We start from the raw sequence: 24,040 nt of genomic DNA on the forward strand, positions 1-24,040 counted from the left end.
TATGCAACTATGTTATTCATAAACTACTATTTAAATCCAACAGTGTTAAATTTAGCTGCACTGAAACAGAACACCAGATAAGCCTGCCTGAGATCTTTTGCAGAAACATAATTGCAACATAAGAGACTAAGTTTTGTTAGCAGGTCCTGGATGAATAAACTATATTGCAACATTCAGAGATTAAGGAGGGTACTCTTATCTTTTCCAGTCTTGCACCTAATTTCTTGCATCCAAATAAAATGAAATCAACGCGAAATGATATTTCGTTCCTTTCGCAAGCATCATCACAAAACAAACCCATCTTCGGCTATCTCGGATTGTCCCAAAATATGAGAATCATACAAATGCTGGTTACTGGTTGTCCTCAGCTCATTTAATGACCGGTCGAAGTTTCATCACCCTCTCACTAACAAAGCCAATAGGGAAGCTAGATTCACTGAACAATTGATTTTGAGTGGTGTTCAGAGGTGGGATTCTATCGGTTCAGACTGGTTTGGCCGAACCGGATGTTAAATTTGCATCTGGTTCACCGAACTGCTTTTTGAGCCAACCTACTGGCCCCGCCCACCCTGCTCCACCCCTCCCAGGAGTCTCCATGTGGCCCATTTTTTCTCTGAGGGGGGGAAAAATGGGCCTTCCAGAAGTCTGGAAACAGGCCTGTTTCCAGCTTCCGGAGGGACTCCATAGCCCAGGGGAGGCCATTTTTGCCCTCCCAGAGGCCGAGGGAAGCCTCCAGAACCTTGGGAAGGCTAAAAATGGCCCTCTCAAAAGTTCTGGTAGGCCACGCCCACCATAGCCACACCCACCCAGCAACTGGGCAGCGCACCGGTTGCTGGGATTTTTGAATCCCACCCCTGCAATGCACTAATGTAACCACTGAACCGATTCATTAATAGCTATGGCAAGACAGGGTGTACGATGGGTAAAACTCTCTGAACAACCATCTCGCTTAGCGACAGAAAGGTTCGGGATCAATTGTGATTGTCCATTGAGGACTACCTGCATTGGAATATTTGAATATACCCCCCCAAAAAGAAGGAAGGGTGAACCAGGAATAATAACATACTCACCTTGGCAGCCAACGGTAGGGTCACCCCAGAAATATTCCTGACATTCGGTACAGGTACGTCCCCCGAATCCTGGCATACATTGGCACTGCCCGGTAAACTATTATTTTAAAAGGGGAAGGGGAGAGAAACAACTTTAGACCACTGATGGATCAGTACTAAAATCAGGCTGGTCATAATACGGATCCATAATTAGGAACTTCACCTTTTCAAAATATATATCTATATCTATATCTATATCTATATCTATATCTATATCTATATCTATATCTATCTACCTATCTATCTATCTATCTATCTATCTATCTATCTATCTATCTATCTATCTATCTATCTATCTATCATCTATCTATCTATCTATCTATCTATCTATCTATCTATCTATCTATCTATCTATCGGCAATTCACCCAGCCTGTCTTCTCCTCTTAATTGCATTTCTTCTAAATCATGGCAGACACTGTGCAAGGAGTATATAGAAAATTGAACCATAGGGCTGGAAGGGAGCCCAAAGATCTTCTAGTCCTGTGATGGCGAACCTATGGCATGCGTGCCACAGGTGGCATGCAAAGCCATTTGTGCGGGCACACGAGCCCCAGCCAAACTTACCTGCACTGCACATGTGTGCACCTCCCAGCTGTTTTTTGGCCCGTTTGAGGCCTTTTTCACCCTCCCAGGGGCTCGAGGGAAGCTTCTGCAGCCTTTGGAGGCCAAAAAACGGACCTTCCAGAAATACCGGAAGTGCTGAACTGGGCCCGTTTTTCAGCCTCCAAAGGCTGCAGAGGCTTCCCTCGAGCCCCTGAGAGGGTGAAAACAGGTCTAAAATCAGCCGGGAGGCGCATGCGCAGTGCAGGTAAGCGGGGGTTGCGCATGTATGCGCAGGGGGGTGGGGTGGATTGCATTGTGGGTAGTGGCTATCGCACACGTACACGCTTTCAGCACACCACAACAAAAAGGTTCACTATCACTGTTCTAGTCCAACCCGCTGCTCAAGCCTTATACCATCCTAGCCAAATGGTGGTCTAGTCCAGAAGCCCTCAAACATTTTGGCTCCAGGGACTGATACCATGGAGGGAGATTTTTCCACGGCCCAGAGGCATTGTGGTTTCACATGCTTCCTGCATCCTGTGGAGGGGGCTTCCCTTATTTGTGTGGCCTGGTTTCCGCAGACAGAGTGCCGGTCCATGGACTGGGCTAGTCTATTATTTAAAACCTCCAGTGATGAACCACACATAACCAAGAGACGGGGGTTGAACTCAATGACCCACAAGGTCCCTTCCAACTCTGCTAATCTGTATCTATATGTGCAACTGTTCCACTTATTAACAGTATTTACTGTCAGAAAACTTAGAGTTAGTTCCAGATTGAGCTAGCTTTCATGCCTAAAGTGGGACTAGAACTCACCATCTTCTGATGATTGGGCCAAAGTCACCCAGCCGGCTTTCTTGCCTAAGGCAGGACTAGAACTCAGAGTCTCCTGGTGATTTGCTGAAAGTTACCCAGCTGACTTTCTTGCCTAAAGCAGGACTAGAACTCACTGTCTCCCAACTGGCTTTCATGCCTAAGGCAGGACTAACATTCTCAGTCTCCTGGTTTTTAGCCCAATTCCTTAACCACATCCCCAACAGGCCTCTCTTCTGGAGGGAAGAATTCCTCCATCGTTTCCTGGAGCGTGAGTTTAGATCTTAAGTTATCTGAAAGAGCCTGAGCTAGTGTACATCTGCCACCCTTAGCTCCGATAAAGCTTCCTCACCTCATTGCAAGACGGGCCAAAGGAATGTTCCAGATTACAGGCGCAGGTTTCACATCCGGTCCCGCTACTCAGTTTCCATGTGTTCGGGGCGCAATGGTCACAATTCTGTCCGACCACATTGGGGAGACACTGACACTGGCCCGTTTCTTTCTCGCAATCGCAGTCTTCAGAGCTGTTGCAACGGTGACCCACCGTTCCCAGGTAATTGCAGACACATTCTGGAAGGAAGGAGTAGCAAAAAAACGAACGTATGTTAGTTAACAGGGGTGTTAAACTCGATTTCATTAGAGGGCCGCATCAGGGTTGTGACTGACCTCAGGCCAGCTGGATGACACTCGTGTTGGGGGTGCCTGTGGAGGCCCGAGCTCTCTGGTCTCTGCTCCCGAGCTCCATTTTCAGCTGCGAAGGCCTTCTGCAACCCTCTGCCAGCGAAAACAGGGCTTGGGAGGGCCACAATGTGGCCCTCCAGAGCTCCATTTTCGATGGCAGAGGCACCGCACGCTGGTCCTTCGCTATTTCCAGGGTGGCCTCAAAGGTCAGATCTGGCCTCCGGGCCTTGAGTTTGACACCGCTGTCTTACGGTGTGTTTGTTGGAAGAAGAAGACGTTAAACCAAGAAAGGAGAGAAGAGCTCAGAACAATTCCTGAAGCCAGCAGCCCAACTTAAGACTAACTTCAGACCGTTTCACTGTCACCAACTGGAAACTGTGACTTTTGCATTGTTAAGTGGATTTTAGTGAGGAAATATTTAAATGTGATTTTTTTTTCCCTCCCAGCTCGTCAAACAGGCCATTTTGAATTACAGGTACTCCTCGCCTTACAGCCATTGGTTTAGTGACTATTCGAAGGCAGTGAAAAAAAAGTCAATTATGGCCGGTTTTCACACTTACGACCGTTGCAACTTTCCCCAGGATCATGTGATCAAAATTCAGACACTTGGCAACTGGCATATGTTTATGACAGTTGCACTTCCAACAAGCAAAGTCAGTGAAGGTAACCAGATTTGCTTAATGACTGAGGGATTCACTTCAGAGCTGCAGTAATCCACTTAACAACTGTAGCTAAGAGGTCCTAAAATGGGGCAAACCTCCCTGAATGACTGCCTTCCTTAGCAATGGGAATTTGAGCACTACCTATCTATGTATATAAAAGCGAAATACCCCTCACGCATCATCACAAAATCTCCAGAACCATAAAGCCTACAAACTTGAAATTTGGCCCATATGTTCCTCTTGGCTTCTGGGGGCTCACTAAGAAAGGATTTTTCGAAATGACCATCAGAGCTTTAGTATTTCGTATATTATTATTATTATTAACATGCTCTGATACTAAGTTCCACTCCCCCTCCCCGCCTGAAAAGAAATCTCTTCCAAATGGAAAACACAAGCAGAGGAGAGGAGTTTCAGTTTCACAGCACCAAGCAGCTTTAGTATAGAACAGTTGAGCTAAGCCACGCCAGGGCTCCTTGCTGTTTCTTTCTTGCTCACACAGCAAATACTGTTTCAGTTTCCAAACAGCCCTCCATTCTCTCACACACTGACAGGATGTTAGCCAGATGAATACCGATGGATGCTGGTAAACCAAGGCAGAATTTTTTTCTACTTATTTTTCTCCCCCAAAACTAAGCCCGATCACATAGTTTCATGGCGAAGCACAGCTAGTAGTTGATAAAATGAGGAAACTAAACTGGACAGATTTCAACAGCCATCCCAGCTTTTTTTTGTTTATATCCATTCTTAATTTCTAGTCTATTAATGTGTGATTGGTATATACACTGTATAAATTCAGATAGGTTATCCTTCTGTAAGAATTACGAAAATTGATGCCACATTAAAGGTATTGGTGGTTTTCATATTCTCACATCCTCTTCCTACTGAATATTTTTGTTTTGAAAAAATCTATTTTTCTTCTACACAACACATTTCCCCTCTGGTGCCTGAAGGTTGGATGTCTTCCCTTCAAAAAGGAGAACAATTAGATAAGAAAAATATGTATTTGATATTACATGATGTAACAGCAGCGAGGATTATCTTTGCACAACATTGGAAAAATGAAGAAACACCATGAGATGATCAGATAATTAAGAAGATACTAGACAGTGCAAAAATGGATAGATTGGCACTGAAAATTAAGCAGAAAGAAGGCAGAATACTATCAAACATGGGATCTATTTTACCAGTGATTGGAAAAAAAGGGAGTGGCGATTAAGAATATAATCCGTATTGTTAAGCAAATTAAATACCCAGAAAACACAATATTTATTAAACACTAAGCAATGTAATTAATAAAAAGTCAACAAAATTTTATATGTGTAAAAAAAGGAGAACAATTAATTTTAATTTAAAAAAAAAGACTTCCCACTTCCCATAAGCCTCTTTTCAGGCTGCACAAAAAGTTTTGGTGTTCTCAAGATAACTCCTGTCTAATTGGATGTTGGGGTTAAAAATCTGAGAGCAGCTTGCAATCCATAAAAGCCCATTCATGCTACAGCAGTCTCATCTCTTGACCTTTTAAGAGTTTTATCTTCCCCACTGAGGAATTCCCAGTATTTGCTCCACTAAATTGCACCCTGGAGTTGGAGAGAGGCTAGGGTTTAAATCTAGGAGGTAGATTCCCAGTAGATTAAAAACGGTTTCTGGTTTCCAGATGAGGAAATGACTTTATCCCCTCATCCCTCCCAAATTCCATCAGGAGAATTTGGATTTTTCTTTTTAATAGTTTATCTGTACATTTTCATTTAACATACATAAGTGCTTTGTGAATAGTGTATATTGTCTGGGTCGATTGCTTACATAATAATGTTTTTCCAGCTCTTAATTTATATCTCTATTATCCAACCATTTATAAAACAAATCCCACATTTGAAAGTACTTTCTTTTGTCTTTAATGTGAGTCTCTCCGTTTCTGCGCCATCTAATATTTTTTTCATTACATTTTCCTCTCTCAGTGTTCCCTCCTTTTTTCAATACTATGCAAATACAATTCTTGCTGCTGTCGAAACATGCAATATTAAATACAAATTCCCCTTATTATATTTTTCTGGTATTGTACCTAACAGAAATATTTCTGGTTTATCTATACATATAAAAGCGAAATACCCCTCACACATCATCACAAAATCTCCAGAACCATAAAGCCTACAAACTTGACTTTTGGCACATATTTCCTCTTGGCTTCTTAGGTGCTCAGTAAGAAAGGATTTTTCGAAATGACCACCAGAGCATTAGTTTTTCCTATATTATTATTAACACGCTCTGATGCTAAGGAGTTCTACTCCCCCTCCCCACCTGAAAAGGAATCACTTCCAAATGCAAAACACAAGCAGAGGAGAGGACTTTCAGTTTCAGTTTCACAGCACCAAGCAGCTTTAGTACAGAACAGTTGAGCTAAGCCACGCCGAGGCTCCTTGCTGTCTCCTTCCTCATAGCAAATACTGCTTCAGTTTCCATGTTTCAGTTTCCAAACAGCCCTCAACTCTCACACACTGACAGGATGGTGACCAGATGAATACTAATGGATGCTGGTAGGCAGAGGCAGACTCCCCCCCGCCCCTTATTTTCCTCCCCAAAACCTAAGCCCAACCACATAGTTTCATAGTGAAGCATGGGTATCGAGCTAGTATGTATATGCAGCTTTAACCTTTTTTCTAACCAGATATGTATTTTTATCCCATATTTCTTTGCTTTCACACACATCCACCACATGTGATAATATGTATCCTGTGTTTGATTATATTTCCAACATTTGACGGAATTTGGATTTTTAAAAGGAATGAAGCTGAAAAACAAAACTTTTTTTTTTGCTCTGAATTTCTTGATTTGTAAGATATGCCTTTGTGCAAAAAATAAAAATAAAAATAAATGGGGTGTCTGGAGATTGTGGACAATAATGGGTAGATCATGCCGTTCAAAAACTGGTATCTTTTGCAAATAACTAAGGCCAAAAGGTGTCCACAAAAATCAAAGGCAGAGGCAAAGGCTGTGGAAGTTGGAAGATTAGAACTACATAGACCTACTTGTATTATTATTGTTATTGTTGCCTAAAAAAGAATTGACCCAGTTAATGCAAAGTTCATAAAATATGCGTGTTTATAATAAAAATAAAAAATGTATTGGAAAAAAAAATCAAAGGCAGACTACTCACTTCTACAATCCTGTTGAAGGGCCCATCCGTAGTAGCCGGGTTTACACTCTTGGCAGTGTTCGCCTCGGGTGTGAAACAAACACTTGAGGCACAATCCTGTCCTTTTATCACAAGCCTCGGGATCAGAGGAATCAATGTTGTTGTTACACTGGCAGGGATGGCAACTCCCACCAATCTCTTCAGGGTTTCCAAAAAAGCCAGAGGCACATTCATCGCATCTGCTTCCTGTTCAACCAGCAATCAAAGAAAAAGGAAAATCTTCAGCAAGTTTTTATTTATATCCCGCCTTCATTTATTTCTACAAAAGGTAACAGATGTATACGATATACCTTCTTCCTCCTATTTTCCACACCACAACAACCACCCTGTGAAGTGGGCTGGGTTGAGAGAGAGTGACTGGCCCAAAGATGCTCAGCTGGCTTTTATCGCTAAGGTGGGACTAGAACTCCCAGTCTTCTGGTGAATGGACCAAAGTCACCAAACTGGCTTTTATGGTTAAGGTGGGACTAGAAAACCCAGTCTCCTAGTGATTGGACCAAAGTCACAAAACTGGCCTGTATGGCTAACACGGGACTAGAACTCCCAGTCTCCTGGTGATTGAACCAAAGTCACCCAAACAAGCTTTTATGGTTAAGGTGGGACTAGAAATCCCAGTCTCCTAGTGATTGGACCAATGTCACAAAACTGGCTTTTATGGCTAAGGTGCAGTGGTGGGTTTCAACCAGTGTAACAACCAGTTCAGTGAGCACACATTAACCAACAAGAAAAAAAATTACCTTTGTATCCTCTCTCACAAACGCACACCACTTGTAACGTAATCCGGTCTTGATAACATCCATTGGCAAACTGACGCCCACTTTCCGGTCCATCTGGGCAGGGACAAGGACGGCAGTGATCACCTGATCCCAAGACTGGATCTCCATAAAAACCAGCAAGGCACCTAAACGTTATAGCAGAAGGTTTTTCACAAGGCATACGTCACAGTATATCGATCGACCAAAAATATGCTTATTAACCATTTCAGTATTTTTCTCTATGTAGTCCTCGATTTACAACAGTTCATTTAGGAACCACTCACAGTTACAACGGCACTGAACAAAAGGGACATGACCATTTTTCACACTTATGAGGGTTGCAGCATCCCCATGGTCACGTGATTTACCTTCGGTTGCTTGACCACTGGTTCATATTTACAATGGTCGCTGGGTCCCGAGGTCACATGATCCCCTTTTGCGACCTTCCGATGAGCAAAATCAAGCGGGAATCCAGATTCACTTAACAACCAGATTACTAACTTATCAACGGCAGCCATTCGCTTAACAAATGTCTCACTTAACAACAGAAATTTGGGGGTCAATTGTGGTCGTACATTGAGGACTATACCTGTATGATATAAAGAACAAAGCCTAACGCTATTTACATTCGGCCTTTAAAAAATTGTTGTTGTTTATTTGTTTATTCAAATTTTACCCCACTACAATCTCCCAAATCTTGGTGGTTACAGCTTCCCAATAAAAGGAGGAGCTGGAGGTGTTCCCGAAGGATGGTTTTTAAAAAGCTCTGTTTTTAATCCCTTCCTAAATAAGCTACCAGGGGAATTCTGGGAGTCAAAGTCCATAAGTCTTAAAAGATTGCCTGTCAGGGTTCCGAGGGACGCCCTAATTAATTCATGAGCCTTGAGCCAAGTTTCAAAAGAAATCCAATTATTTATTAGGAGCAACATGTCAGCATGTTCCCAAGTGCAGTCAGCTCTGCCTCATATAATTTACTGCCCACCTATGACCCTGTTTCCCTCTCCTCCTCCCAGGGTGTGTCATAAATCATATTCTCCAACAGAGCTTAGAAAAACACACTATAGAAAACCGGATTTTCTTCTTTTTGGTATAATATCAGAAAAAATTAAGAAGGAAATAATTTATCTAACAGTACTACATATAGTGACGGCGGCTAGAATATTATATGCACAATATTGGAAAAATGAAATCATAACTCTAGAAACAGAAATCATAAGAAAAATTATGGCTTGTGCAGAATCAGGTCAACTTTAGAAATAAAAGACAAAGGAGAGTCTAAATATTATAAAACATGGAATAAATTTTATAAATGGTTACATAGTAGAAAACAAGGTCAAAATATTAGTAGTTATGATTAGATTAATTAGTATTTAATATATTAAATAAGGAGATTATAAATGATGAAGTTAAATGTATATATGTATAACTAGGATAAGTTGGATGTATTGTATTCTCATAATTAAAATTAAACAAATTTAAAAAAAAAACAACTTCCACGCACGCCACTTCCGAAAAACCCAAGTTCTCTTTGTGCCCAAATGAAGCCATACCTCTCACAATTGGGGCCCGAGGTGTGATCACGACAATTCAAGCACTGTCCGCTGTACGGATCGCACTCATCTGCATGACCGTTGCATTGGCATGGCTGACAACTCGGGAAGCCCCAGTAGCCAGGTAAACATCGGTCACACGAACGGCCATAAATTCCATGGAAACAGTGGCACTGCCCGGTCTCCGGATGGCAGAAGGCATTTACAGAAGCTTGGGCGTGACACTCGCAAGCTTAAAAACAACAACAACATACAGATATATGGATGAAATGAAAAGTCAACGCTACCAGGGGTGGGATTCAAAAATCCCAGCAACCGGTTTGCTGCCCAGTTGCCGGGTGGGCGTGGCCATGGTGGGCGTGGCCTACCGAAACATCCGGAAGGGAATGTTTTCGCCTTCCCTAAGGTTCAGAGACTTGCCTCAGGCCTCTGGGAGGGAGAAAATGGCCTCCCCTGGGCTCTGGAGGCCCTCCAGAAGCCGGAAACAGGCCCGTTTTGCAACTTTCGGTACTTCTGGAAGGCCCGTTTTCCCCCCTTCCAGAGCCTCCGCGCAGACCCTGCACTTACTTGCATCAAAAATGGGCTGCGTGGAGAATCTTAGGAGGGGCGGGAATGGGTGGGAGGAGCCAGCTGGTCAGTTCAAATACCGATTCGGTGAACCAGATGCAAATGTAACATCCAGTTCACCCAAACCGGTCCAAACCGGTAGAATCCCACCCCTGAACATCACCCAAAATCAATGCAGTCGTGGATTTTTAAATCTCCAGCTAGTTAATGACCAGAGTTAGAAAAATGAGTCTCATCAATAGAAGAGAATATTTCAGGGTTCGGGGTTGAATTATGGGGTCCCTGATGCTCTGAATTTCATGGTTTTCTTGTTGGTATTTTGTTATCCAACTAGGTAACATCAGCAGTGCTGGGGGGTGCGGTGTTGTGGAGTGGAGGAGGAAGTGGGAGGGAGAGAAGAGAGGAGGAAGAGGACTGTGGGGTCCTTGGTGCTCTCTGAGCTTGCTGGTTTTCTTGTAGACATTTCATTGCCCAACTAGGTAACATGATCAGTGCTAGGTTTGTGGAGAGGAGGAGGAAGAGGAGGAGGAGGAAGAAGAAGAGGAGAAGGAAGAGGAGGAGGTGCTCTCTGAGCTTGGTGGTTTTGTCATAGACATTTCATTACCTAACTAGGTAATATGATCAGTGCTACAAAGGAGGGAGGTTTGTGGACAGAAAGAGGAGGAGGAAGAGGAAGAGGAGGAGGAAGAAGATAGGAAGAGGAGGAGGAATAATATGGGGTCTTCATACTCTCTGAGCTTGGTGGTTTTCTTGCAGATGTTTCATGACCCAACTAAGTAACATCATCAGTGCCAGTTTGGTAATGAAACCTCTGCAAGAAAACCACCAAGCTCAGAGAGCACCAATGACCCCACAAATTGTCTTTTTTTTTTTTAGCTCAGTTCATGAGGATTTTTACAGATGAGGTAGAAGAGAGGAACAAAAAGAATATTTATTATTTTAAAAAAATTCTTACCAAGTATTATTTCAGAGCAATAATAGGGTCTTCGGAAGGAAGATAGAACCTACCTTTGCATCCAGTGGGTCCAAAGCCAAAAGTGCCCGGGGCACATTTATCGCATCTTCGGCCAACAACATTTGGGCGACATTGACAATGGCCTCCGTTGGGATCACATACCGAGCTCAGTGAACCTTGTGGGTCACACTGGCAAGCTAAACAGAAAAAAAAAGGAGAAAGACGGATATTTGGAACAAGTCATTCATTCATTCTTTCCTTCCCTCATTCATTCCATTTGTACAAGCCTTCTAAGTTCCAAGTAAAACTAAAACAATTACATCACACACAGAAACATTAAAAGGCAGAAAAGCCAAGGAAATGGCAAATAGCTTGCTAAAATGACTGATATATGTATGTATCAGGGATGCAAAGAGATTCATTAAGTGGCTTTAGCTCCATACTTCAGATCTCGGATTAACAGAATTGAAAGGGACCTCGTAGGTCATCTAGTCCAGCCTGTTCTGGCCAAGGCTTCCGAGACCGTAATTACGCACGCACTTATTTTAAAAAGAAGTCTTGTTTTATTGCAACACTGGGAATTATTTTCATTCCCAGCTGGTAATGAATCTCAAACAGTCCCTAGAGATAAGCACTCACCTTTCTTTCCTATGAAGTGCTGCCAATAACAGAAATGTCAAATGAACTAGAAGAAAACAACAGCCGAAGTACAAAGAGCTTCAAGGATGAATCTGAACCGATTGAATGACTTTGCTTCCTGCAAAGGTTTCATCATCTTTGCCTGTCCTTTATACCTTATGGGAGGGGCAATCACCTCCCAGCCTTACTCCCGAGTCTCCCCTTTTGTTTCAGCTGCTCTTGCCTTCTAGCAGCTCTGTGCCAGATTCCAAAAGCTCCGGGGGCAGCACCCCACTGACAGATGGTCCTGGCCCCATCTCTGCATCAGACACAGGACCCTCGTCCAAGTCCTCTCCAGACTCCTGGACTGATCCCCTTTCTTCCCCAATGTTCGATTCCACTGCCATCTGCACGGGCTGTCGGCGAACCACAACACAAACCCCCTCCTGCCCAAACAGGAGACCCTACACCATTTCTGAAAGATGGCAGTCCAGTCTCTTCTTGAAAGCTTCCGGGGATGAAGCTCCCACAACTTCCAAAGGCGACTTCTGTTCCATTGGTTGATTTTTCTCACTGTCAGAAAATGTCACCCTATTTCCAGGTTGAATCTCTCCTCAATTAGTTTCCATCCATTTTCCTTGTCTGGCCCTTGGTTGCCTTGGAAAATAGCTTGACCCCCTTCCTCCTCTCTGTAGAAGCCCCTCAAATATTGGAAAACTGCTTTCCTGTCTCCCATGGTTTTTCTCTTCACTAGAGTAGCCAGGCCCAGTTCCTGCAACTGTTCATCGTGTGTTTTAGCTTACAGTCCTCTAATCATCAAACTTGGTAACTTGAAGACTTATGGGTTTCATCTCCCAGAATTCCCCAGCCAGCATGGGGGAATTCTGTAGTGGTGGGGTTCAAATAATTTAACAACCAGTTCTCTGCCCTAATGAGTTCTTCCAACAACCAATTCGCCAAACTGTTCAGAAAGTTAACAACCGGTTCTCCCAAAGTGGTGCGAATTGACTGAATCCCACCACTGGAATTCTCAGAGTTGAAGTCCACAAGGCTTTAAAATGGCCAAAAACTAGAATGTGCGTTGTATATCAGACATTAACACAATTGAGCAGGTTCACAGGTATTTCTCGAGAAAAGTTCTATACTCTTCCCCTCACAACAAAATTCCCTAGGCCTTCAGGCTTGAAATTTTGGGCCTGGACAATCTGGAACTGTGCCGCCTGCGATCTGATCGAAGCATAGTACACAAAATTGTCTGCTGTGACATCTTGTCTGTCAATGACTTCTTCAGCTTCAACCACAATAACACACAGACAAACACCCGATACAAACTCAAGGTAAATGCTCCAAACTCAATTGCAGAAAATACGACTTCAACCACAGAGGGATCAACGCCTGGAACGCCCTACCAGACTCCATGGTTACAGCCTCAACAACCAACCAACCTCACAGCTTCAACCCCCAAACTGTCTACCGTGGACCTCACCCCATTCCTAAGAGGTCCTTAAAGGAGGCGCGCATAAGCGCACCAACATGCCTACTTGTCTTACTGCCCCCATTTATCTGTATTTACTCTCTTTGTTCTTGTTTATGTTCATTCTTATTGTTGTTATCTTGTACATGTTTGACAAACAAATAAATAAAATAAAGTTGAGAAACCTCTGTTCCCAATTACTTACCCAATGCGGTTTCGTGCAGCAGGGCTGAGATGCTAAAAATTATGTTCCTGCAAACATCCGTCATGGGGGTTTTGACCACGCTCCGGCTGTTCTCCAGGCAGCGATATCTCTGAAAGGTTTCCCAGGCACTGTTGGTCGTCACATCATCACCTCTCCCTCCGACCGTGAAGAGGTCCAGGGACTTGCAATACGGCATGAGAACCAGCTGCGAAATGACATTAACCAAGCCGTGTTACTGTCAGTCTTGGAAGCCATATTTTGCTTGGAAACTTTGAAGCTGCCACATCCAGTGCCTGGGAATTTGGGAGGGGGGAATTTCATAGTGAGGTGGAAGATTAGACTCAACAACATTTTTTCTTAAAAGTCAAGGACAAGTTGCCCTGCACCTGGAGAGGAGTGCCTGGAGCAGTGGTGGTATTCTACTGGTTTGGCCTGGTTCTGCCAAGATGGTAGTGCCGATGAGCAGCGGAGACCGAACCAGTTCTCTCCAACGCTCTGCTGTTGGGCCCGCCCGCCTGGGCCCCCATACTAACCTTTATGTCTTGCTTGTGAAGTGTAGCTGCTTTGCATGGCAAGCAGATTGCCACACGGCAGCTGCAGAAGTGGCAGGGAGAGTGCAGGCTTGCAAGAGGTGAGGCAGAAAGCCTCCGCGCCTGAGAAAAGTGTGTGCTTGGTGCATGCATGTGTGCAAAGTGTGCGCGTGTGCACAAAGCATACCCACCAAACTGGTGGTAAAAATATTTGAAACGCACAACTGGACAGTTGGGACGATGGTTGATTGGACCATGTCATGGACTGATTGGTGCAGGAGATAGATCTTCGAATTTCTATTGGGGAGGGGAAACCCGGGACTCTCAGATTCAGGGTTCTCCCAGATGAGCCAATATGACAACTCTAATTAAAATGCAACTTTGAGAAAATGCCTGTCTTGGAGTTTATTGGTTTGGAGTTTGTTAGTTGGAACGCTGACAGTGACTATATTTTTCGACAGACAATCCAAATATTGTTATCTTCCAAAGATACAGTCCAGAGGGGCCACAAGAAATGCTCCCTAGGCGGTTGGGCTATGCCTGTTTCGTCCACCTCGTCTCGGGTGGCCCAGAAACCATTCCCAGGTTCTCCCCGATATGGGCAACTTTCCGAGAAATTTCAACCAGGGATTCCAGAAGAAAAATAATAATAAAAAAGGGGGGAAACTTGTGTTCCGTCAGCAGCTTTGAAATTAAAATTTGAGACAGCTTGTTCTATGGGATCCTTGGTGCTCTCTGAGTTTTTGGGTGGAGGAGGAGGAGGAGAATGAAGAGGAGGAGGAGGAAGATGACTCTGGGGTCCTTAGTGCTCTTTGAGCTTCATGGTTTTCTTGCAGACGTTTCATTATCCAACTAGGTAACACCATCGATGCTAGAAGGGTGTGAAATTTGCTCTCGTTTGAGCACCCCGCTTCTTTGTAGCAGTGATGATGTTATCTAGTTGGATAATAAAATGTCTGCAAGAAAACCATTAAGCTCAAAGAGCACCAAGGATCCTACAGTCCTCCTCCTCCTCCTCCTCCTCCTCCTGTGGCTGTGTTACAACCAAAGGGCTGATATTAGCATCCACTTACTGAATCGATGAGGGTGTATGGATTTTCCAACTCTGAGTTGGAGGAGTAGTGCGGCAGCTCCAACCGAACTGTGTAATTCAGACCCTTTTCAAAGCATATGGGGTGTGGAAGGGCTGCATACCTGTGTTAACAAAAGGACATCCATGAAGAAAAACCAATGTGGCAGATTCCAAGTCATACATTGAAAAGTTTTCTTGAGACTGCTGGTTAGCCTTTTCTGTTTTATTGTTCCTTTGTTTTTTACAGGTAGTTCTCAACCTACAATCATTTATTTAGGGACAGTTTGTGGTGGTGCAGTGGTTAGAATGCATTATAGCAGACTGACTCTGCTCATTGCCAGCAGTTCGATCCGGTTCAAGGTTGACTCAGCCATCCAAGGTTGGTAAAATGGGGACCTGGATTGTTGGGGGGCATAGGCTGACTTTGTAAACTGCTTAGAGAGAGCTGTAAAGCAGTGTAAAGTGGTATATAAGTTTAAGTGCTATTGCTATTGCTATCTGTGTTCTGGTTCACTGGCAGCCTGTACAGGCGGCAGCAGAATCGGACAGTGGGGAAGAACGGGGACCAGTCCAGGAGTTCTGGGGAGGACTCAGACGAGGGTCCTGTGTCCAATGCAGAGATGGAGCCAGGACCATCTGGGAGTGGGGTGCTGACTCCAGAGCCTCCAGAGTCTGACAGAAGTAAGGCAGAGGAACAAGGGGAGCCTGTTCCTAGTGCGTGTGTGCGCAGAGCTGCCAGAAGGCAAGAGTAGCAAAGACAAAAAGGGCGACTCAGGAGTAATCTCAGGAGGCTTGGAGGTGATTGCCCCTCCCCTAAGGTATAAAGGAAGTACAAAGGTAGGAAAACCTTTGTGGGAAGCAAAGTCGTTCGCTCTCTTCAGATTAAACCTTGAAGCTCTGTGTGGACTTTGCACTTCGTTTGGTTTTTTTTTTTCCAATTAATTTGGCACTTTAGTTGTTGGCAGCAATTCAAAGGAGAGAAAGGTGAGTGCTTATCTCAAGACACTGTTTGGGACTCATTACGGGCTGGGAATGAACATAATTCCCAGCATTGAAATAAAACAAGAATTGTTTGGACTAAGCATGTGCTTTACAGTCTCAGAAGCCTTGGTCAGAACGATCTCTGCCATGTTGGCACAGTGGTTAGAATGTGATATTGCAGGCTAATTCTGCTGACTGATAGCAGTTCGATGTTGACTGGCTCAAGGTTGACTCAATCTTCCATCCTTCCGAGGTCAGTAAAATGAGGATGCAGATTGTTGGGGGCATTATGCTGACTCTGTAAATGGCTTAGAGAGGGCTGGAAAGCATTGTGAAGCGGTATATAACTTTAAGGGGCTATTGCTATCTCTGCCATGGTGGCGCAGTGGTTAGAATGCGGTATTGCAGGCTGATTATGCCGACTACCAGCAGGTCGATCCTGACTGGCTCAAGGTTAACTCAGCCTTCAGATGAAAGTTTAATATATATAGACATGAAGAGTTAAATAAGGGAAATATGAATAATAAAGTAGATGGAAGATGGAAGACAGAAAAGAAACGTCTTTGAATACTATGGTGACATGAATAAAAGTTAGAATAGAAATAAGAGGGGAACAACAATATACGTATTTTAATATAACAAGATATATGTAATAATAAGAGGGAGGTTTAGAAATTGAATGGCAGTAGTATTAGATAGGTTTAAACAATATGAAACAATGAAAAAGAAATGGCATAACTATGAGTAATAATATTATGTTTATTTGTACTAAAATGTATGATATCCAGGTATCACACTGTTCACATAGTGATATGTATAAGCAATATAAAATAAAAAAAACTCGACCAAAAAAAGAAAAAAGAAAAGGTTGACTCAGCTTTCAAAACTTCCAAAGCCAGTAAAATGAGGACACAGATTGTTGGGGGCAATATGCTGACTCTGTAAATGGCTTAGAGAGAGCTGTAAAACTGCTGTGGGGCAGTATATAAATCTAAGTCCGTGATGGCGAACCTATGGCACGCATGCCACAGGTGACACGCAAAGCCATTTGTGTGGGCATGCAAACCCCAGCCAAACGTATCTGCAGTGTGCATGTGCACACCACCCAGCTGATTTTCGTCCCATCTGAGGCCATTTTTGCCCTCCCAGAGGCTCGAGGGAAGCCTCTGCAGCCTTGGGAGGCTGAAAAATGGGCCTTCTGGAAATACCAGAAGTGCCTAAACGGGCCCATTTTCCGGCCTCCCAAGGCTTCCTTAGAGCCTCCGGGAGGGCAAAAAAGGCCTCAAATGGGCCGAAAATCAGCTGGGAGGCACGTGCATGCACAGTGCAAGTAAGGGTGGGTTTTGCACACGCATGTGCAGGGGGGGCAGGGCGCATTGCATTGCGGGTACTGGCACGCGCGCGCTTTTGGCACACCACAACAAAAAGGTTCGCCATCACTGGTCTAAGCGCTATTGCTATTGCTAAGTTACAACGGCATTGAAAAAAAGAGACTTACAACTGGTCCTCACACAACCATCACAGCACCAAAATTTGCTTTTCTAAAGATTGCACAATCATATATAATCATCCTTTGCAAGCTTTCCAGCTGTCTTCCAACAAGCGAAGTCAATGGAGAGGAGCAGGATGCGCCAAAGAACTTCTCAATTCATTTAACAACTGCTGTGATTCACTCAACCACCGAGGCCAAAAAAAAAGGTGGTAAAATTGGACTCACTAAGCAACCGCCTTGCTTCGCAACATAAATACTGGTCTCAATTGTGGCTTTAAGTTAAGGGCTATCTGCATTTCTCTTTTGAAACTCACCTGGAACCAGGAGATAAGGATACCTCTTGATTGTCATCGTCAGGAACAGTATTGCCACATCTACTACTAGGAGGAATTTGGCCCGGGCGATTTACGCTGATGGTAGCTTTCTCCCAGTGATCTGGCAACTAGGAAAAATGATCCATGTTAATTTTAAAACTCCAAAATACACCCTGTGGATATCCATCAGGGTTGTCTAATGGAGGAATTAGGACTTGATGAGCAATACATAATTTCTATGCAACCTTTGAATTCAATTGAAGGCAGGGGGACACTGTGAGAATCGTCAGACACCATCAAATTGCCATTGGTACAAAAGCCACATATACCCAGTTTGGTCTTGTGGTGAAAGCACCAGGCAAGAAAGCCAGTTGGGTGACTTTGAGCCAATCACCAGGAGATGTTGAGTTCTAGGTCCCGCCTTAGCCATGAAAACCGGCTGAGTGACTTTGAGCCAATCACCAGGAGACAGGGAGTTCTAGTCCCGCCTTAGCCATGAAAGCCAGTTGGGTGACTTTGAGCCAATCACCAGGAGATGGTGAGTTCTAGGTCCCGCCTTAGCCATGAAAACCGGCTGAGTGACTTTGAGCCAATCACCAGGAGACAGGGAGTTCTAGTCCCGCCTTAGCCATGAAAGCCAGTTGGGTGACTTTGAGCCAATCACCAGGAGACAGTGAGCTCTAGTCCCGCCTTAGTCTTGAAAGCCAGGTGGGTGACTTTGAGCCAATCACCAGGAGACAGGAAGTTCTAGTCCTGCCTTAGCCATGAAAGCCAGCTGGGTGACTTTGAGCCAATCACCAGGAGACAGTGAGTTCTAGTCCCGCCTTAGCCATGAAAGCCAGCTGGGTGACCTTGAGCCAATCACCAGAGACGGTGAGTTCTAGTCCCGCCTTAGCCATGAAAGCCGGTGAGTGACCTTGGGCCAGCCAAGGTACGAAAATAAACAAACAAAGGTACAATAATAAACAAACAAACAAAAAGTAAACAAGTTAATAAATAAACATTCGGACCACCAAGTGCATAAATGTTTAACACAGCAGGTTTAAAACATCTTCTAAAACATCAGCATTCCTCTTTCGGAGACAGTGTGATTCCCTAAGCAGCCATTTTACCTGTGGCTCATATCGAATCAGGACATCATATTCCATAGAAAACGGAATATTGTCAATGTAGAATTCCAAATATGCTCCTTCAGGCACTCTCACAAATCCTATTCCTGTCCAGGAAGGCACGCGATCTTGAGAATAGAGCCGTTCAACTAAACTCACACCCTACAAAAGAGAAGCAAATGATTAGTAGAGAGACCTGGGTACTCCCAAGAGAGGGAATGGAACATTCCTTCTGCCATGACCCAGGGTGGATACAAAATAAACACAGTTACAAAAAACTGGCGAAGCCCCTTTTATTCCTTCATTTTGCTTCCAAGCTCCAAATATCCTTGACTGGAGACAAAAAACTCCCACACAAGCAGTTACAAGAAGGAGGAAATGCCATTTAAATTATAAAGAGTAAAAAACAACACAAACAAGGCAAGATAAGGGCTTGAAGTTGTCCACAGATATCAGAACACACACTGGGAAGGACACCAAACTCAGAGAGGAACCATAAACTAGAGATACTTCCATGCTTTGTTTCTAGCACTCACCTGTACGCATGTCCGTCCTCTTATCCAGTTGTCACAGCTGCAGCCCATGAAGAGGATCAAGGCCCTCTCCTCCCCAGTAGACCACATCTCTCCTTTATCCTCTCCTCCCTGCATGCCCTAGGATGGAGTGCGGGTGGGCCTGGGTCCTCCTCTGACTGCCCAGCCGGCCTCTGCCCTTCCCCAGCCTCCTCCACAACCTCTGGAGCCACACTTCCACTCCCTGTTGGCTGTTCTTCCTCTCCCTCAGAGTCAGTCTCCACCAGGGGCATGCCACCTTCAATGGAAGAATGGACGGGGAAGCGAATGGAATGGGCCGACATTGGGAAGCTGAATATTCTGATTAAAGAAGAGATTTTGTCTAAATTTGTGTCCACTTGGAAACCACTGTTGGACATTGTGCTAGAAATTGGGGTGGGAGGGAGGAATTGAGCATTTAATTTGGGGATTTGACAGGACGATTGTGGTTATAGAAAAGGTGAGGTTAGAATAAAATAAAATAATAAAATGGAACAAAACAAATAATAAAAACAAACAAACAAATAATAAAATAAAGTATAAACTAAAATATAATATAAAATAAATATTGTGTATTATTATTCATTTTAGAATAAGAGCTTCATGTATTTTATATCAGCATCTATACCAAAGAAAGTTGGAACTTATTCTTTTTTCCCCTCTTTTTTATTCTTTCTACGTTCCTGACTTTGCTTTTTCTTTAACCTCCTTTCTTTTGCTTTTTTTATATTTTATCTTTGCTGAGACTTAATATTTTTGTTAAAAAGAATGGAAGCAAATTATATGTTTCTATTTTAAGATAATGCACATATGTTATGCGGAAAATGTAGATTAAAAAAAAAAATACTACAAGGAGAATATTCCAGCAGTTTTCTCCAGCAGTGTGTTGGTACTTTTAATTCCACATGTCACATTCAACCTCTTACTGATAGATGCTTGCAAAAGATGATTAGGAAATAGATTCCATTCACATACATGTATTGATTGTTTCTCTTAGTTGATAAACGGTCTTGGTATGTTTTCCTACACTCTAGACAAACTATGTATTGAGAGTTGAGAGTTCAATCCCAGGTAGCAGCAGATGTTTCTCTAATAAAGTGCCTGCTGTGAACTCCGTGTAGGTGTCAGGGAGGGCATCTGGCCAGTTAATTCTCAGCTCTACCAAATCACCCAACTCTACCACAAATTAGGGACTATGGGTCATACAAATGGGGGAAAGAAAATGACAAACTATTTCCGATCGGATTTGAAATTAAATATTGTACCTCCAACTGCTATAAAATGGATCAAAATGTCAAATTGTAAACCCACATTCTAATCAGAAATAAAGAATTAAGTGAAATCAAATAGTCCCCGAATGATGAAGACCACATATAAATGTACCCATAAATGTGTGTGTATGAGATTTGAGGAGCAAATTAAAAGGATTCAGAGCAAGGATTCTGATGTGTTTTGATTGCTAGCTAAAGTTGGTACTCACTGGACCAAATTTGGCATCCTCTGCTTCATAGACATAATGATCCAAAGATATGAAATAATATCCAGGTTCCACTTCCTGGCACTGGCGTCCAATCAGATGTGGCCTGCACTGGCATTGGCCAGATTCACTTGAGCAGCTGAAAAATAAAATGAGTTTGTATTGGACGTCTTAGGGACATTTTATATGCCTCTTTCCATTGTATACCGATAGACTGATAGATGGAGGGAGGGAGGGAGGGATGGATGGATAGATAGATAGATAGATAGATAGATAGATAGATAGATAGATAGATAGATAGACAGACAGACAGATAGACAGACAGACAGATAGATGATAGATAATGATGGCAGATAGATAGATAATGATGATAGATAGAGAGATAGATAGAGAGATAGATATAGATAGATAATAGATAAAATCAAGATGTCTAAGAGTAGACCACCATAAATACCTTTAACCCAATCATTGATATTTCTGTATAATTTTAAAAAAGTGTACAAGAAGTTTCACTGATTATCAATCAACCAAAATCTTCAGGACATTTTATAGGCCTCTTTCCACTGTATACAAGAAAGAAAGAAAAGAAGGAAGGAAGGAAGGAAGAAAGGAAGGAAGGAAGGAAGGAAGGAAGGAAGGAAGGAAGGAAGGAAGGAAGGAAGGAAGGAAGGAAAAGAAGGAAGGAAGGAAATTCAAGATACCTAAGAGTAGACAACTACAAGCATTTATAACTCAGAAATATTTCTGCATAATTAAACAAAAGTTTGCAACAAGTTTCACTGATCTATCAACCAAAATGAGTTTCTATCAAACATCTTATATGCCTCTTTTCATTGTCTATAAAAAAAAAATTCAAGATGTCTAAGAGTAGAGAACCACAAGTATCTATAACTTAAACGTAGATATTTCTGCATAATTAAAGGAAAATTTAGAACATGTTTCACTGATCTGTCAATCAACATTGCCACACAACCATCATGAATTGTGGGTTTGGTTATTGCTTCATAGACAGACACCCCAACACAAATGCTTAGGTTCGGATCAAGTAAGTGATGTGCAAACCATCCAATTCAAAGCTCTGGAATAATAATAATAATAATAATAATAATAATAATAATTATTATTATTATTATTATTATTATTATTATTATTACTACTACTACTACTACTACTACTACTACTACTACTACTAAGCCTGCACTCACAAACAAAAAAATCTCCACACCACAAGCCAAGCAAACACCCGGGCACAAACAGACACCCCCACTCCCCAATACTTCCAGCCCAAACACAGCCCAGCCAACCACCCAGATGAAACCTAGCTTCCTAATAAACAATAGCCGGCCATTCACCCAAAGCCAAGCCATGCTAAAAGCCCCCAATACATGAAACACAATGTTGCCAGCCAATCAAGACAAAAAAACCGCTACAAAACAGACATAAGATATTAGAAACACCAATCAAACAGAACACAGCAAACTCCAAGACCAATAAACACAGTTCAAGACTCCCAAACAATCAGGATGAAGAAAAATCCGCTTCCAACAAAGCGCGAGGCTAGCCCCAAATTTTAAACAGAAACGGCTGTGAAAGTCTGACTCACAGATGAACACAATACAGAAGCCTGATGATGGCAGATGAGATTCTGCCAAAACATCACTACAACTTTAAAAGCACAACTATAATGATATGGGAAAATACCCGAACAAAGCTGAACACCATACATATATACATACATACTGTACACACACACACACACACACACACACACACACACACAAACGGAAGCAGGGAGAAACACTCTCCTATCTGGTGGAATTATTGCAAGCCCAGATAGATTTTGTCAAACTTCAGATGCTTCCTTTACTTGGCACCACAACTCCATCTTTGGTTATGGTTCCCTGGTTGTTTTTCTTCCTTCCTAACCACAACTTAGATTTTCGGTGCAGCTGTGTGCTCAAGATGCTGTGGGATGGCCCTACAGTTTATCTGGGAAGGAATTTTTTGCTGAGGACATTCATCCCTTCAGACAATATGGTTGCCTCACCAGAAACCACGGCTGTAAAAACAGGGATCTGGACTGCAGAAGGTTTTGATCTAAAAACGTCCAGACGAATGAGGTCATTTTCTTGGGAGAGGAAATGGGATGCTCGTTAGGTCAAGTTCTTTTAACGAACGACACCCATTTACAGATGGTTTTGCAATCAAGACATCAGGATGTCCAAAGGTTAGGCAGCTTCATGGCCCCACCGCAAGTCATTTTAATAGGACTGTTGGGAATAGCTACTGCCTGTGTGAGAAACAAAAATGGATCGGAATAAAAATAAGAGTTGGGCCAAGTGGGCCCCATCTTAATTTCCTCAGAGAGCTGGGACAGTAAAGTCTAAAAAGGAAGTGATGAATTTTAGCGGAAGCAAATTGGATTGCTGAATAGTTATACTGACTGCCCAGAATTGCTAGGAATTGGGCAGAGTATAAATTTTACAGAGTAGAGTAGAGTAGAGTAGAGTAGAGTAGAGTAGAGTAGAGTAGAATAGAATAATGGAAAGGAATTGAATGGAGAATAGAATAGAATAGAATAGAATAGAATAGAATAGAATAGAATAGAATAGAATAGAATAGAATAGAATAATGGAATTGAATGGAGAACAGAAATAGAAATAATAGAAATACAAATAGAACAGAGCAGAGCAGAATGGAATATAGAGTAGAATAGAGTAGAATGGGATGAATAGAAGTGAAGAGGAGAGGAGAGGAGAACAGAATTGGAAGGGACCTTGGAGGTCTTCTAGTCCAACCCCCTGCTCAGACAGAAAACTGTATACCAGTGTTGGGATTCAAAATATTTAACTACTGGTTCTGTGGGCGTGTCTTGGTAGGCGTGGCAGGGGAAAGATACTGCAAAATCCCCATTCCCTCCCCACCCCACTAACCTGCTTTCCAGCTCCGTTCTCCTGTGCAGGGCAACCAAAGAAGACCCAGACTATCAGCTGGGACTCATGAGGCAGAGAATAGAGGGGGGCAGGGCCAGTTAGAGGTGGGATTGGCCGGTTCTCTAAACTACTCAAAATTTCCACTGACAGTTCTCCAGAACTGGTCAGAACTTGCTGAAGACCACCTCCGTTGTTGGAGCATTTTGCAATTGATTCATGGTGAGTTTGTCAATGCCGATGGGGACCATGCGATCCCCTTTTGCCACCTTCTGACAAGCAAGTCAATGGGCAAACCAGATTCATTGAACAACTGTGTTGCTATTTTAATAACTGCAGTGATTCACTTAACAACAGGGGTAAAAAAAATGGGGGTAAACTTCACTTAACAAGCGTCTCGCTCAGCAACAGAAATTTTCAGCTCAATTGGGGTCATAAGCCCAGAACCCCCTTTACCAGGA

General features: G+C 43.0%; 1 protein-coding gene across 2 annotated transcripts in view; it reads right to left on the reverse strand.

Moving 5' to 3' along the window:
* The window catches only part of LAMB1 (laminin subunit beta 1), a 90,596-nt gene that overhangs the window by 30,113 nt on the left and 36,443 nt on the right, over window positions 1-24,040 (reverse strand). For both annotated transcript variants that reach the window (XM_026701246.2, XM_087935533.1), the window contains 11 exons: window positions 20,653-20,788; window positions 18,625-18,783; window positions 17,513-17,640; window positions 14,727-14,847; window positions 13,124-13,328; window positions 10,880-11,023; window positions 9,305-9,536; window positions 7,737-7,900; window positions 6,961-7,185; window positions 2,819-3,036; window positions 1,071-1,167 (listed from right to left, as the gene is read on the reverse strand). In XM_026701246.2, the coding sequence (XP_026557031.2) occupies window positions 1,071-1,167; window positions 2,819-3,036; window positions 6,961-7,185; window positions 7,737-7,900; window positions 9,305-9,536; window positions 10,880-11,023; window positions 13,124-13,328; window positions 14,727-14,847; window positions 17,513-17,640; window positions 18,625-18,783; window positions 20,653-20,788 (1,829 nt within the window). The remainder of the gene's footprint in view (window positions 1-1,070; window positions 1,168-2,818; window positions 3,037-6,960; window positions 7,186-7,736; window positions 7,901-9,304; window positions 9,537-10,879; window positions 11,024-13,123; window positions 13,329-14,726; window positions 14,848-17,512; window positions 17,641-18,624; window positions 18,784-20,652; window positions 20,789-24,040) is intronic.

The sequence above is a fragment of the Pseudonaja textilis genome, chromosome 5 (assembly GCF_049901715.1).
Source record: "Pseudonaja textilis isolate UNSWEBS1 chromosome 5, rPseTex1.2, whole genome shotgun sequence".
NCBI classification, from domain to species: domain Eukaryota; kingdom Metazoa; phylum Chordata; class Lepidosauria; order Squamata; family Elapidae; genus Pseudonaja; species Pseudonaja textilis.